The following is an 11,551-nucleotide window of genomic DNA, read 5'->3' on the forward strand; positions in this document are numbered from 1 at the left end:
ATAGGCACGCACGTGAGGGATATGGGTGTCTTTTAAATTTGCAAGACATGACACTAAACATGGAGGCATGACGTAAGTGGAGACCATGCATGCCAATTTCTGACATGGCTATGTACGACAATCTTTGTCATGGCTATGCGTAAGCCATAGCTATTTGAAAAAAGACTCCACTCCCACTCCCCCTTCCCCTTCCCCTGTCCATACTCACATTCAGTTGCTGGGCCTTGGCTTTCTTGTTTTAATGGTTGAAAACTTGGAAGTTGGAACTTAGAACTTAATTATTTTTGTGCATGCAAGTTACAAGCATATAGTTATTTATATTTTTGGCTCAGTGCTTTATCTAGGTGCTATTGGGTTATATTTTTTACATGCTTCATCTTTTGATATATGATTATATATTTTTTTTCAACAAATTTTTTGTTCTTGTCAAAAACTCTTACGAGTCACAAGTCGAGTTGAGTCACAAGTCATAAAATTAAGAGATTGAGTCACGGGTTGCCAACTATGGCAGTGGCCCTTGTCAAAGGTTGGCCATGGCAAAAAATCAAATCAAACAATCCTAATTGCCTGAAGCTATTTGGAGAACTTCTCTAGAATGTATGTCTTTGCAATTTCTCTTCTTTTAAGTGTCCATCTGCAGTCTGCAAGTCATCACACAAAATTGTGAGGGTCATCTGATTAGCTCAATTGTTTGTGAGGATTCCATGATGGGCACACATTGTGGGAGAGTTTTTAGGGAGAACCTATTCTTGGTGAGGGGCTAGGAGCAAAAAATGTTAGAAGAAGTGAATTGTCAGTAGCAGTTCTCTATTCTCAAATAGACATTTCAATTTGTGTTCTTAGGGAATAGTGTGTCTGTCCCTGTCGAGACCATTTCTAAGTTCATATTAGTCGGTTTACAGATAAACTTATACTACATGTTATTTTTGTATTATACTCTTTGGAAGTTTCAATTAATGAGTTACAAATGCTGAAATTAATTTCATCTATGCTGGTTTTGAATGCAGCTCTCAGGAATCTTTTTATTGTCATCGAGGTTTCTACAGACAGGCATGAACCTTCTAAAGCGACTTGCTGATTTGGGTCAGAAGGGTGAGAACCCCGAACCTCCCAGACCGTCTCCCTCAAATCTGAGCTATCAGAATTTCAGGAGCCAATCACAAAGAGAAACTTCGGCGTCTCCCCGAACTCTGAGCTCTCAGGGTTTCAGGAGCCAATCACTAAGAGAAACTTGGGCGGCACACGTGGTACCTGACTTGTCTTCCTCAACTCAAATGTCATCCACGGATAGCGGGATTGAGTATTCAAGCCCGCTGATACATCGCCAGGTCAGTAGTGTGGGTATAGACCACACTTGAGGGTGGATGCTGCTCCAAGTTGGTGTAGATTCCTGTGGGGATTCAATACATAGTGGTACATTTTTATTCACGAAGGTAGATAGGCTGTTGTTTTTTTCTTCCTGGAAAGTTATATACGCCCATTATGTTATTGGATGAGGCATCTCTTGAATATGATTCTTGGCTAGTTAAAATTTAGTAAAAAGAAATTATGTAAAGCCAAGATACCAAAATATCTTCAAAATTTACTCAAATGAATAAAATTTTAAAATCTAGTAAGACACGATACCATCTTTATTTAGCATTGCATGAGGGAGCAGCCACATAGGCTCGATTTTCAGCCAATTTTGTCTTATTCATTTTGTCTCATGAAACAGCCAGCTGTGAAATGCCTTTCCGCGATAGTCACTAGCAAATCCCAAAAAACAAGGACAACAGTCACAACACTTTGTTTTATTTTTTTTTCATCATTTTTATTTGTTTTCTACAAGGGCAGTGATAAATCGACCCCCCACGCCTCAGGTTACCGGGTGTGAAGTCACAACCGGTACAACACTAGTACAACCGGTGCTCTCTCTCTCTCTTTTAACATGAACCTTTGGTGGGGACTATAAAATGAGTTGCCTAAATCTTTGAACCAGATGGGTTCTCACCATTATTATTCTCTCACTTGTCTCTCTTTGAGCACAAACCCTTGGTGGGGCTCAACAACGAATGGTCTAGATCTTTGAAGAAGGTGGACATCATAGAAGGTGGAATTTTTCTTTAAAAAAAATCACTTTGGGCCCACTTGATTCGAAAATCCAAACCGTTCATTGGTTGTGTAATTTGGATATTGGAATAAGGGTAGCAATGAATTTTCTAATAAATATAAAACCTTTGGGAGCTGATTTTTGGGCAGAGTCTCATAACACTAGGGCCCAACAACCGAATAGTTTGGAATGATATTTTCCCCTCTTTGACGGCACTTTTAACGTTTTCCGTGAGAAAGGTTTCAACTAGGATAAATTCACCCCCTGTAACTACCTTTAAAAAGTTAACAGAGAACGTTAAACCGGGGGAAAGAAAAATCCTGCGTGCCAAAGCTTGCCCTAAAAGTTGTCTCTGTTCTCTTTCTAACAGGGTGCCCTATTTTTAGACCCTACTAGTTTTGTGTTGTGGTGGTGAGGTAGAAGGAAGGAAGGAAGGAAGGAAGGGAAAGCAGGAAGATTTGGGTGAAAATGGTATCGGGTTTGGCTGTGTCGCGCCCAGTGACCTTCGTGACTGGAAACGCGAAGAAGCTGGAAGAAGTACGAGCCATATTGGGCCCCTCTATCCCCTTCCAATCTCTCAAGCTCGATTGTAATGTCCCACTACACTTTCCTCTCTTTCTCTCTCATTATCATCTCTATAGTCTATAGATTTACCTTTTCCTTTTAATCTCTTCTACTATTACGTTTCTTAAAATGGAAACCCTACATTTATTCTTACTCTTCCAACGAATCTAACTATCATCAACAAAGACACAGTAACCAAGTAGACAATATTCAGTCGAGATAAATCGATCGACTGGCAATGCATGTATCTATAGGAAGTAGGATTAGCCAAGAGAGCACCAGCAATGGAGGAGACTTTGAGATTTTGAGTAGAAAGAAACCTGGTATCATCAAGAAATTCTAATGTGTATTTTCATTCAGACAAAAAAAAATGCCTTTTGTTGAACGGGCAACCTTGATGCCAAGAAAATATTTTAAGATCCCAAGATCCCCAATGTGAAGAAAGGCCTTCAAAGCTTTGATAGTTACATAATTGTTCTTAGTAACGATAATGTCGTCAGCATACACAAGGATAACAGTAATGGCAAAACCATACGTGGATATAAACAAAAAATAATTAGCAGCAGATTGCTTGCTTGAATCCAGCAAGGTGAAGGGCAAACAAAAATTTAGCAAATCAGCTCTGAGAACCTTGATTTAGTCCATAAAAGAGATTTTTTTTAGGTGGGTGTACAGCATTCCAAGAGGAGGAGACATGCAGACAGGGTAGAGGCATGTCCATGGCAAGGGTGAGCACGGTGAGTGATGATAGTAGGTGTTCACCCATAGATTGAAAAGGAAAAGTATCTTCGAGAATGGTGACATAGACCTTCTAACTCTGCTGACCAAAGGAATACCTAATGAAAGCAATCTTAACAGGTGCTTGTGGAGCCCACATGTGTGTGCCGGGAGGATGTTTATTAGTGCATAACTATTATTTTCCAATTAAAAATTAACAAGGCATAAGATAAAAATCCACTGACTTATAACTCGACTCTCATTGAAGATGAATCTGTTTTCGTGGAATATCATTTTGTAGCTTGATTCTCTCCTTTTTGATCTCTCTCTTCTGTATGTATTCTTTCCTTTTCTTCTAGGACAGGATTCTCCTCCCCTAGGCTTCTTATCCCCCTTTTCCTTTTCGGAGAAATCCCTTTCTTATCTAGCACATGGCTACATAAACATAACTGAGTTATTCCATTTTGATATCATCCTACAGAATAAAGCCTTCCTTCACCAAATTCGGGCTCTTAAAGTAGTCAAGGCCTGCGTACTTTAAGTAGTCAGTGAAGAATCTGTCAGCATGCAAATAAGGCCAAATTAGCAAATATATCCAAGTCATTCACGTAATTTTTGTTTATTTATTTTTAATTTTTGTGTCTCTCCTCTGAACTGCAGCTCTTATTGGCATAAATTTTCAATCTCACCTTTCAGTTTAATGTTATTTATGTCTATCACATGCTTGTATTGTCTGATGGCCCTCATTCATTTTTCTTTTATTCCGCAGGGTGTACGGTTAATAGAATTTGTAACACTATAAAATATTTTTGTTTTCTTTTTCCTTAGGCATATTACTTATCTGATTTAAATCTTTATCTTTAACTTTAATGTCTGTTCCAGTGCCTGAACTGCAAGGAGAGCCTGAAGAGATTTCCAAAGAAAAGGCTCGTTTGGCTGTAAAGGAGGTATTTCACGTCCTCATTGTTGATTGATTGTTGCAGTTTGGCTAATTGTTCAGTGTTCTTCCATGTAATATTAGATTTGGTGTACGTAGAAAATTAAACCAGAATTGTGTAATATTAGAATATCTCGTATGCTATGACTGTATTCATAATGCTATGCAATCAAGTATAATAATATAATATTTTTACTTTTCTCTTCAAAGGTAAATGGACCTGTGCTCGTTGAGGACACTTGCCTTTGTTTTAATGCTCTTAATGGTCTTCCAGGTATCTGCCTATTTTCTTCTCTTCCTATTTATTCTTCTCTAACATTGTATTTGATTGTCACCTATTGTTTAAACTATTGCAGGACCTTACATGTAAGTTTTAATTCTGCCCTTGTGGTCAAGGTGAAGTTTTGTTCTCTGTATATTTCTTGACGCCATTGTTTATCTAGCTGATCTGATATAGCAGTTTATTCATTGCTTCCTTGCTTTTGCTTTTATTTTTTCTCCCCTAATCATTTTCAGATATCTTTAGTATAAATTCTGAGATTCCTGTTTTTTTTTGGCTGTTTCTAATACCATGATAAACCAGCAAGTGGTTTCTGCAGAAGATTGGTCATGAAGGTTTTAACTTTCACATTCTCTCTCTTTTCTTTTTTTTTCAACTTTTAGAATGTTTTGTGTTCGTTTAATATTTCTCCTCTCTTTCTGTTTGCCGTTTCAGGCCTTAACAATATCTTGAAGGCTTATGATGACAAATCAGCTTATGCAATGTGTGTTTTTTCTCTTGCTCTTGGACCAAATGCTGATCCAATATCATTTATTGGAAAAACTCAGGTACACAGTTTTTGTTTTAAATGCACATTCTTGAGTACAATTGAGGATACATCTGAGAGACTGAGACCAATATGTTGCTTCGTCTGTTTTGAGTTGTTTTTTTTTTTTTCAAAAAAAAGAAAGACAGATTTGTGTTTTCAGCAACTATACTGCACAATCATAATCGAATTCATGGAAATAAAACTTAGAATAATATATTATTAATCTTACAAATTCCATCAAAAAAGAAATGCGAGACATTTGTTTCAATGCTGCGAATTTGGATATTAACTACATGATGGAAGCACAAATTACAGTCACCTTTCATTTTGCTTCCAAGTAGTAATTTAGCTCCCATGCTTTTGAGGCTCCTTGTTGTAGATTAAAGAGTGGGATTTTGCAAGGCTCAGGGGAGAGGGTTACACGTGGAATTCCAAATGGAAATGGTTCTTTCGGTTGAACTCACGGGGGACATAAAAAATTCATTTTATAGATAGAACCTTTGTTTTCACTTGGAAACCAATATCATTTCTTGCTTCATGAAATGTTTGTTCTTAATTGGATCAACAAAATACTGATGTGAATGCCAAACCTGTGTAGTTTTCTAGGATCGAAAGAATAAGAATGAGAAACAAAGCTTTTATTTTTGGGAAAAATAGCTTTGGAAATACGGAGAGGAAAAGGACTCTTTATGGCACAAAATTATAGGGCAAAAAAATGGGTGGCATTGGGGAGAATGGGCCTAGTGTTAGGAAAATGTTTGGGTGCATGGATGTCCATTTTTGTGTCTAGACCCTTGTGTGAGCCATTAGTTAGATTTAGAGTGGGAAGAGGAGAGGGAATATGTTTTTGGGTAGATATTTAGCCAGGAAAGTCTTTGTTGTGCCACGTATTCCGGGACATATGGACATATAACTTTTTAGCGGCAAATAGAGGGGCTAGAGTGTGACTATATAGAGAGAGTGGGGTGATTTGGCTTGTGAGGCCTTAGGAGGAACCTTAAGGATAGTGAAATAAATAGTATCTCCTTCCTTCTTGGTCTCCTGGGCCCCACTATTGTTCTTCGTCTAGGCCTGATCATAGAGTGTGCATTCCTTGACACTATTGGCCCGTTCAATCTTTTTTTCACTAGTTGGTTAGGGAGGACATGACTGCCACATATTACAAGAGAATTTGGCGATCGGCGGCTGCCCCACAGATAGCAGCATTCGCGTGGACGGTGGCGAAGAAGAAAATTATTACTTGTGATCGGCTTAAAAGAGGATCATTTCACCTTGCCAACTATTGCATTTTATGCAAGAAGGAAGAAGAGTCACTGGACCATGTACTGTTGCACCGCCTATTTGCACATCAGATTTGGCAGGCTATCATAAAAAATTTCGGTATTCATTGGGTCTCTCATAGAATTATCAAGAAGACTATCCTGCATTGCAGTAGCGGACCTTTTGGTACAGCTGGTTGGGCCTTTTAGACATTAGTCCCTCTCGCAATGACTTGGGATTTATGGAAAGAGAGGAATAACTGTATCTAAAGAAACTAGAGGCAGATTGGGAGGTTAGTAACTAAAACCAAAGTCAATCTTGTTTCACGGGGAATGATCCTTATACAACATAGGGGATATCCTTACGAAAAAAAGGGGCTAAGAAAAAAAAATCTCCCTTACCCTTAGGTGGCACCCTCTCCCTTTTGGTTGGGCGAAGTTTAATTTTGATGGGAGCTCCAAAGGAAACCCAGGAAGATCAGGCATTGGAGGATTATTCCATAATGAAAATGGAAGTTTGCTACTATCCTTCTCTGGATCAGCCAGGGTGTGTGTTTCTAATGAGGCGGAAGTAATAGCGGTGTGTGGTTCTAATGAGGCGGAAGCAAGAGCCCTTCTTTGGGGATTAAGATGGTTTGTAAGATCCATGAAAGTGCCTTTAATTATTGCAGGGGGTTCTGCAAATGTTTTAGCATGGGCAAGGAGCAAGGCACCTGGTCCATTTGGTTTGGAGGACGTCATTTTGGAAATAAGAGATCTTTGCTCGATTCTTCGCCCGGAATTTTCTCAAGTGAAGCGATCAACTAATGACGAAGCACACAAGTTAGCGAAAGAGGGAGCAGAGAAGGAAGCGGTTGCGAGTACAGGTCCTTAAGTGACAGGAGGAGGTTGGGCGGTTTGGCTGATCATGAGTTAAGTGTGTAGGTTTTCGGATTCAGCGAAAACCTACCTACCTAGGGGGACACCTCGTTCCTGATGTATGTATCGTCCCCTCGTTCCCGATGTATGTATCATGATCGCTGTTTTGCATTAATAAAATCTGTTACCTTTCACAAAAAAAGAAAAGGGAAATAAAAAACCTAAAAACCTTTGTAGTTTCCTGGCACAAGATATCCCCTTCAAGATGGGGGAGATCAGCTTAAAGGCACTTCATCGAATGGATTTCACTTTCAAATAGAATTATTCTCATTTTAACACTTTGAACAGGTAGTTTAATGCCCCACCTCTGTCTGAGCATGGGTGATACTTTGTTTCAGTGTTGAGCCATATGTTCAAAATTGGAAGGACTCACTCTGGCTAGAGGGAATAGTCAAGGAGGAACATAGTTCTTAATGTTTAGTGTCTAAGTCTAACTACCTGATGTGATATATTTGTGGTTGCTGCATATCCTAGAACACCAGTGTAGTCACTGTTGGGTAAAACACCAAACTCTACTTGTTCAAATAGGCTATATTTACATAAAAGTGTCTTTAATTGGAAATAATCTCTATACTCTCGCCGGACAAACCTCGCTGGGGTGGTTCAAACTCAACTTTGATGGAAGCTCTTTCGGGAATCCGGGATTGGCCGGAATCGGTGGCGTAATTCGAAATGACAATGGGGATACGATTATGACTCTCTGGACTGGCGGGCATATGTGATGCAAATGAGGCGGAGGCAAGGGCACTTCTTTTTGGTTTACGTTGGTACTTGGCGCACAACCTCGTCCCTCTTATTGTTGAGGGTGATTCTACAAATGTAATCGCTTGGGCTGCAAGTCGTCGCATTGGACCGTGGCAGATTGCTTCAATACATGGTTTAATTCAGTTAATCAGGCCTCGCCTATCGCATATTTTTGAAGATCGGCAAATTCGGTTGCGGATGGACTCGCCAAAGAAGGAGCTGGGCTACCCGAATCTTGTGTTATTTGTTTTGAATTGCAACGAGACACTTCACAGTGATCTCCTGGCCCTGTTTTTATTTATTGGAATGTAATGGGTGGGGACATCTTGTCCCCTCCAACCCTTAGTGCAATCTTTTTTCATATTTAATGAATGGGTTTGTTACTTTTCAAAAAAAAAAAATCTCTTTACTCTCCTGATAGTACAGCATTCATTCATGATTACATCCACTAAATCCTTGCTTTGTTTTAAAGATTGTCAAATGCTCAACACTGCAGATTAGTTCGATTTTAAAAATTGAACAAAGATTATGTTAAATCATTACTTTCATGAGTGGTCTGGTAAAACTATAGGCAATAATCCACATTCATTCAAGGGATATATAGTGGGAGATGGGTTGGGAGATGGACTAGATATAATTGTTCACTTCTTTATGATAAATGGTAAAGCCAAAATTCATGCAACCATACAGAATGTGTGAATTAGCAAATCTCATATCCCTAATCAATGTTCCCAACCATTGCAGTCCATATTTTTGATGCTATGTAAGTGTTTTTAGTGCCATGGTTTGCCAATGCTCATTCCTTATTCTATTCAAAGCATTACAAAATCTTTATCCGTATGGGTAGCCTCCTATATGTAATATTAATTGCTATTAAACTTCTTGCATCAATATCTACATATTTGTAAGTAGAGACTAAAAGTCCTCTCCTTTTCTGTCTCCTCTTTATAATATACATAGGGGCTGATATCTGCGAAGCCATGTTTTGATAATGGGATGAGTCACCTTATATATATATATATATATATATATATATATATATAGAGAGAGAGAGAGAGAGAGAGAGAGAGAGAGAGAGAGAGAGAGAGAGAGAGAGAGAGAACATTTCCTACACACTTGTGTAGGTAAGTTACCTACACACTACCTTAAAATACAGTGGGGGCCCACATTGTTTTGGTGATCCAAACAATTCATTTGAATGGTCCTCACATAGATAGGGTGTCCACAAAAAATCAAATCCATAGGATCATCCTAACCATTCAAACTATGGAGGCAAAAAATGGACTAATTTGTGAAGGTTTATACACGTCCATTTTACCTTCACAAATCGTAGGGTTGGGATGATCCTATGGATCTGATTTTTTGTGGTCACCCTATCTATGTGAGGACCATTCAAATGAATTGTTTGAATCACTTAAACAATGTGGGCCCCCACTGTATTTTAAGGTAGTGTGTAGATAACTTACCTACACAAGTGTGTAGGAAATGTTCTCTCATATATATATATATATATATATATATATATATGAGAAAACGGTTCCTACACATATGTGTAGAGAGTTCTCTACACACTAGCTTAAAATACAGTGGGGGCCCACATTGTTTGGGTGATCCAAGCCATCCATTTTAAAAGCCCTCACATAGATAGGGTGTCTACAAAAAATCAGATCCATAGGATCATCCCAACCCTACGATTTGTGGAGGTAAAATGGATGTCTTTAAACCTTCACAAATTAGTCCATTTTTTGCCTCCACAGTTCGAATGGTTAGGATGATCCTATGGATCTGATTTTTTGTTGACACCCTATCTATGTGAGGGCCTTAAAAATGAATGGTTTGGATCACCCAAATAATGTGGCCCCCACTGTATTTTAAGCTAGTGTGTAGATAACTTATCTACACATATGTGTAGGAACCGTTTTCTCATATATGGATGGCTTGGATCACCCAAACAATGTGGGCCCCCACTGTATTTTAAGCTAGTGTGTAGAGAACTCTCTACACATATGTGTAGGAACCGTTTTCTCTCTCTCTCTCTCTCTCTCTCTATATATATATATATATATATATATATGAGAAAAGGGTTCCTGCTAACGTTAGCATAAAACAAGGGTGGGCCACATTGTTGGGCTGATCCTAAGCATTCATTTGAAAGGCCCCATCATGGATGGGGTGTGTACCAAAAATCAGCTTCATTGGATCATTATCAAAACATGGTAGCGGGAGTATCAGTAGCCCCATATTTATATCGATTATATACTATTTATAATGAGTAAACTTGAGAGGCGGAAACTTGAGCAGCTCCGTAGCTTATTTAAAACATTATAATTGTGAATTGATAGATGAAATGAAAAGTTCGTGAATCTATATTATCTGTTCTCTAAGCTGACTACTGGGCATGTGTGGTATTTTAGGGAAGTATAGTTCCTCCGAGAGGGCCTCCTGATTTCGGATGGGATCCCATCTTCCAACCCGACGGCTATCAACAAACGTACGTAAACCTGAATTGTTTAGTGCATTCTAATCACGCTTGCCTCCATTGTTTAGTGAATTCTAAGTAGATTTGCTTGTGTAATCTCACACGGGGATATTTGAAATGTCTTTCAGTTACGCCGAGATGCCGAAGGAAGAAAAGAATACGATTTCCCACCGCTCCAAGGCACTTGCATTGGTGAAATCACATTTTGCTGCAGCCAACTACGCCTTTCAGACAGATTATGGATCCATTTCAGGAGAAAATCTACCATAGATGACTACTTCCACATTGCCTTAACAAAGGAAAGTGCACCTTGAATCACTGAGAAACTGTTTCAAGACCTTTTAGATATTTGGGTGTTTGTTAGTCATGTCTAAGGCCACTTTGCTATGTTGAAATCCCCACTTTGCTGCACCCAATTAAGCCTTTCAGGGAAATTGTTGATCCATTTCAGGATAAAATTTACTATAGATGAGATGATTCCTCACTGCCTAACAAATGAGAGCTAAACCTTGAATTACTGACAAACGTTTCAAGAGCTTTTAGATACTGGGTGTTTATTAGTCATGCTTTGAGAACCAAATATATGTTTTATGAACCTGACTTATCATGTAATATGCAAAGTTGGTACTTGCATAGGGCAGCAGAGAACCGAGGAAGATGGGCATCCCACTCTTCTCTCACCATTTCTGTTTGTCAGGTTTGAGAACAAACCTCTACAGCCTTGTATATTAATATTGTAGTGATCGGAACCGTTGATGTGGTGGGTGACCAGATTGCCTTGGGTGGCAACATGGGTAATTCACCAGTCAATTTGGAAAAAAAGAATTGTATTTATATTCCTATATCAAGAGTTTCATATCACATTGATTTTGGCTATCCAAATTGTTTAGTTGCAGAATTTGAGGAATCTATACTGTACTTAGCTGCCTTGGGTTCCTAATCAAAATATGCCAAAAGCCCCAAAAGAAGCCCAAGGACTGATGAGACGTATTATGGCAGGTCCTTGCAGACTTTGAGGAATCTATTCTACATGTA

At 38.8% G+C, this 11,551-nt stretch overlaps 2 protein-coding genes across 3 annotated transcripts in view; both read left to right on the plus strand.

Annotated features, from left to right (window-relative positions):
• LOC143845813 (protein ROOT HAIR DEFECTIVE 3-like) overlaps window positions 1-1,614 on the plus strand; it is a 32,296-nt gene extending 30,682 nt beyond the window's left edge. For both annotated transcript variants that reach the window (XM_077354218.1, XM_077354219.1), the window contains exon 23: window positions 1,008-1,614. In XM_077354218.1, the coding sequence (XP_077210333.1) occupies window positions 1,008-1,358 (351 nt within the window). In that variant the 3' untranslated portion in view covers window positions 1,359-1,614. The remainder of the gene's footprint in view (window positions 1-1,007) is intronic.
• Window positions 1,615-2,375: 761 nt separating this feature from the next.
• On the plus strand, window positions 2,376-11,392 carry LOC143891928 (Inosine triphosphate pyrophosphatase family protein). Its single transcript, XM_077396421.1, has 8 exons — window positions 2,376-2,678; window positions 4,253-4,317; window positions 4,518-4,581; window positions 4,664-4,673; window positions 4,891-4,922; window positions 5,023-5,135; window positions 10,452-10,528; window positions 10,645-11,392. The coding sequence occupies exons 1-8, from the start codon at window positions 2,558-2,560 to the stop codon at window positions 10,784-10,786; spliced, it is 624 nt and encodes a 207-aa protein (XP_077252536.1). The 5' UTR covers window positions 2,376-2,557; the 3' UTR covers window positions 10,787-11,392.
• The last annotated feature ends 159 nt before the right edge of the window (window positions 11,393-11,551 follow it).

This window comes from Tasmannia lanceolata, unplaced genomic scaffold (genome assembly GCF_043159265.1).
Source record: "Tasmannia lanceolata isolate RefF3 unplaced genomic scaffold, GAP_Taslan_0.1 ptg000015l, whole genome shotgun sequence".
Taxonomy (NCBI): domain Eukaryota; kingdom Viridiplantae; phylum Streptophyta; class Magnoliopsida; order Canellales; family Winteraceae; genus Tasmannia; species Tasmannia lanceolata.

Bases quoted from the DNA above. Each gene is read 5' to 3' on its own strand.
- LOC143891928 (XM_077396421.1), top strand. From the start codon at position 2,558: ATGGTATCGGGTTTGGCTGTGTCGCGCCCAGTGACCTTCGTGACTGGA. The intron at 2,679-4,252 runs GTAATGTCCCAC...TGTCTGTTCCAG, and splicing joins CCAATCTCTCAAGCTCGATT to TGCCTGAACTGCAAGGAGAG. The intron at 4,923-5,022 runs GTTTTAACTTTC...TTGCCGTTTCAG, and splicing joins GCAGAAGATTGGTCATGAAG to GCCTTAACAATATCTTGAAG.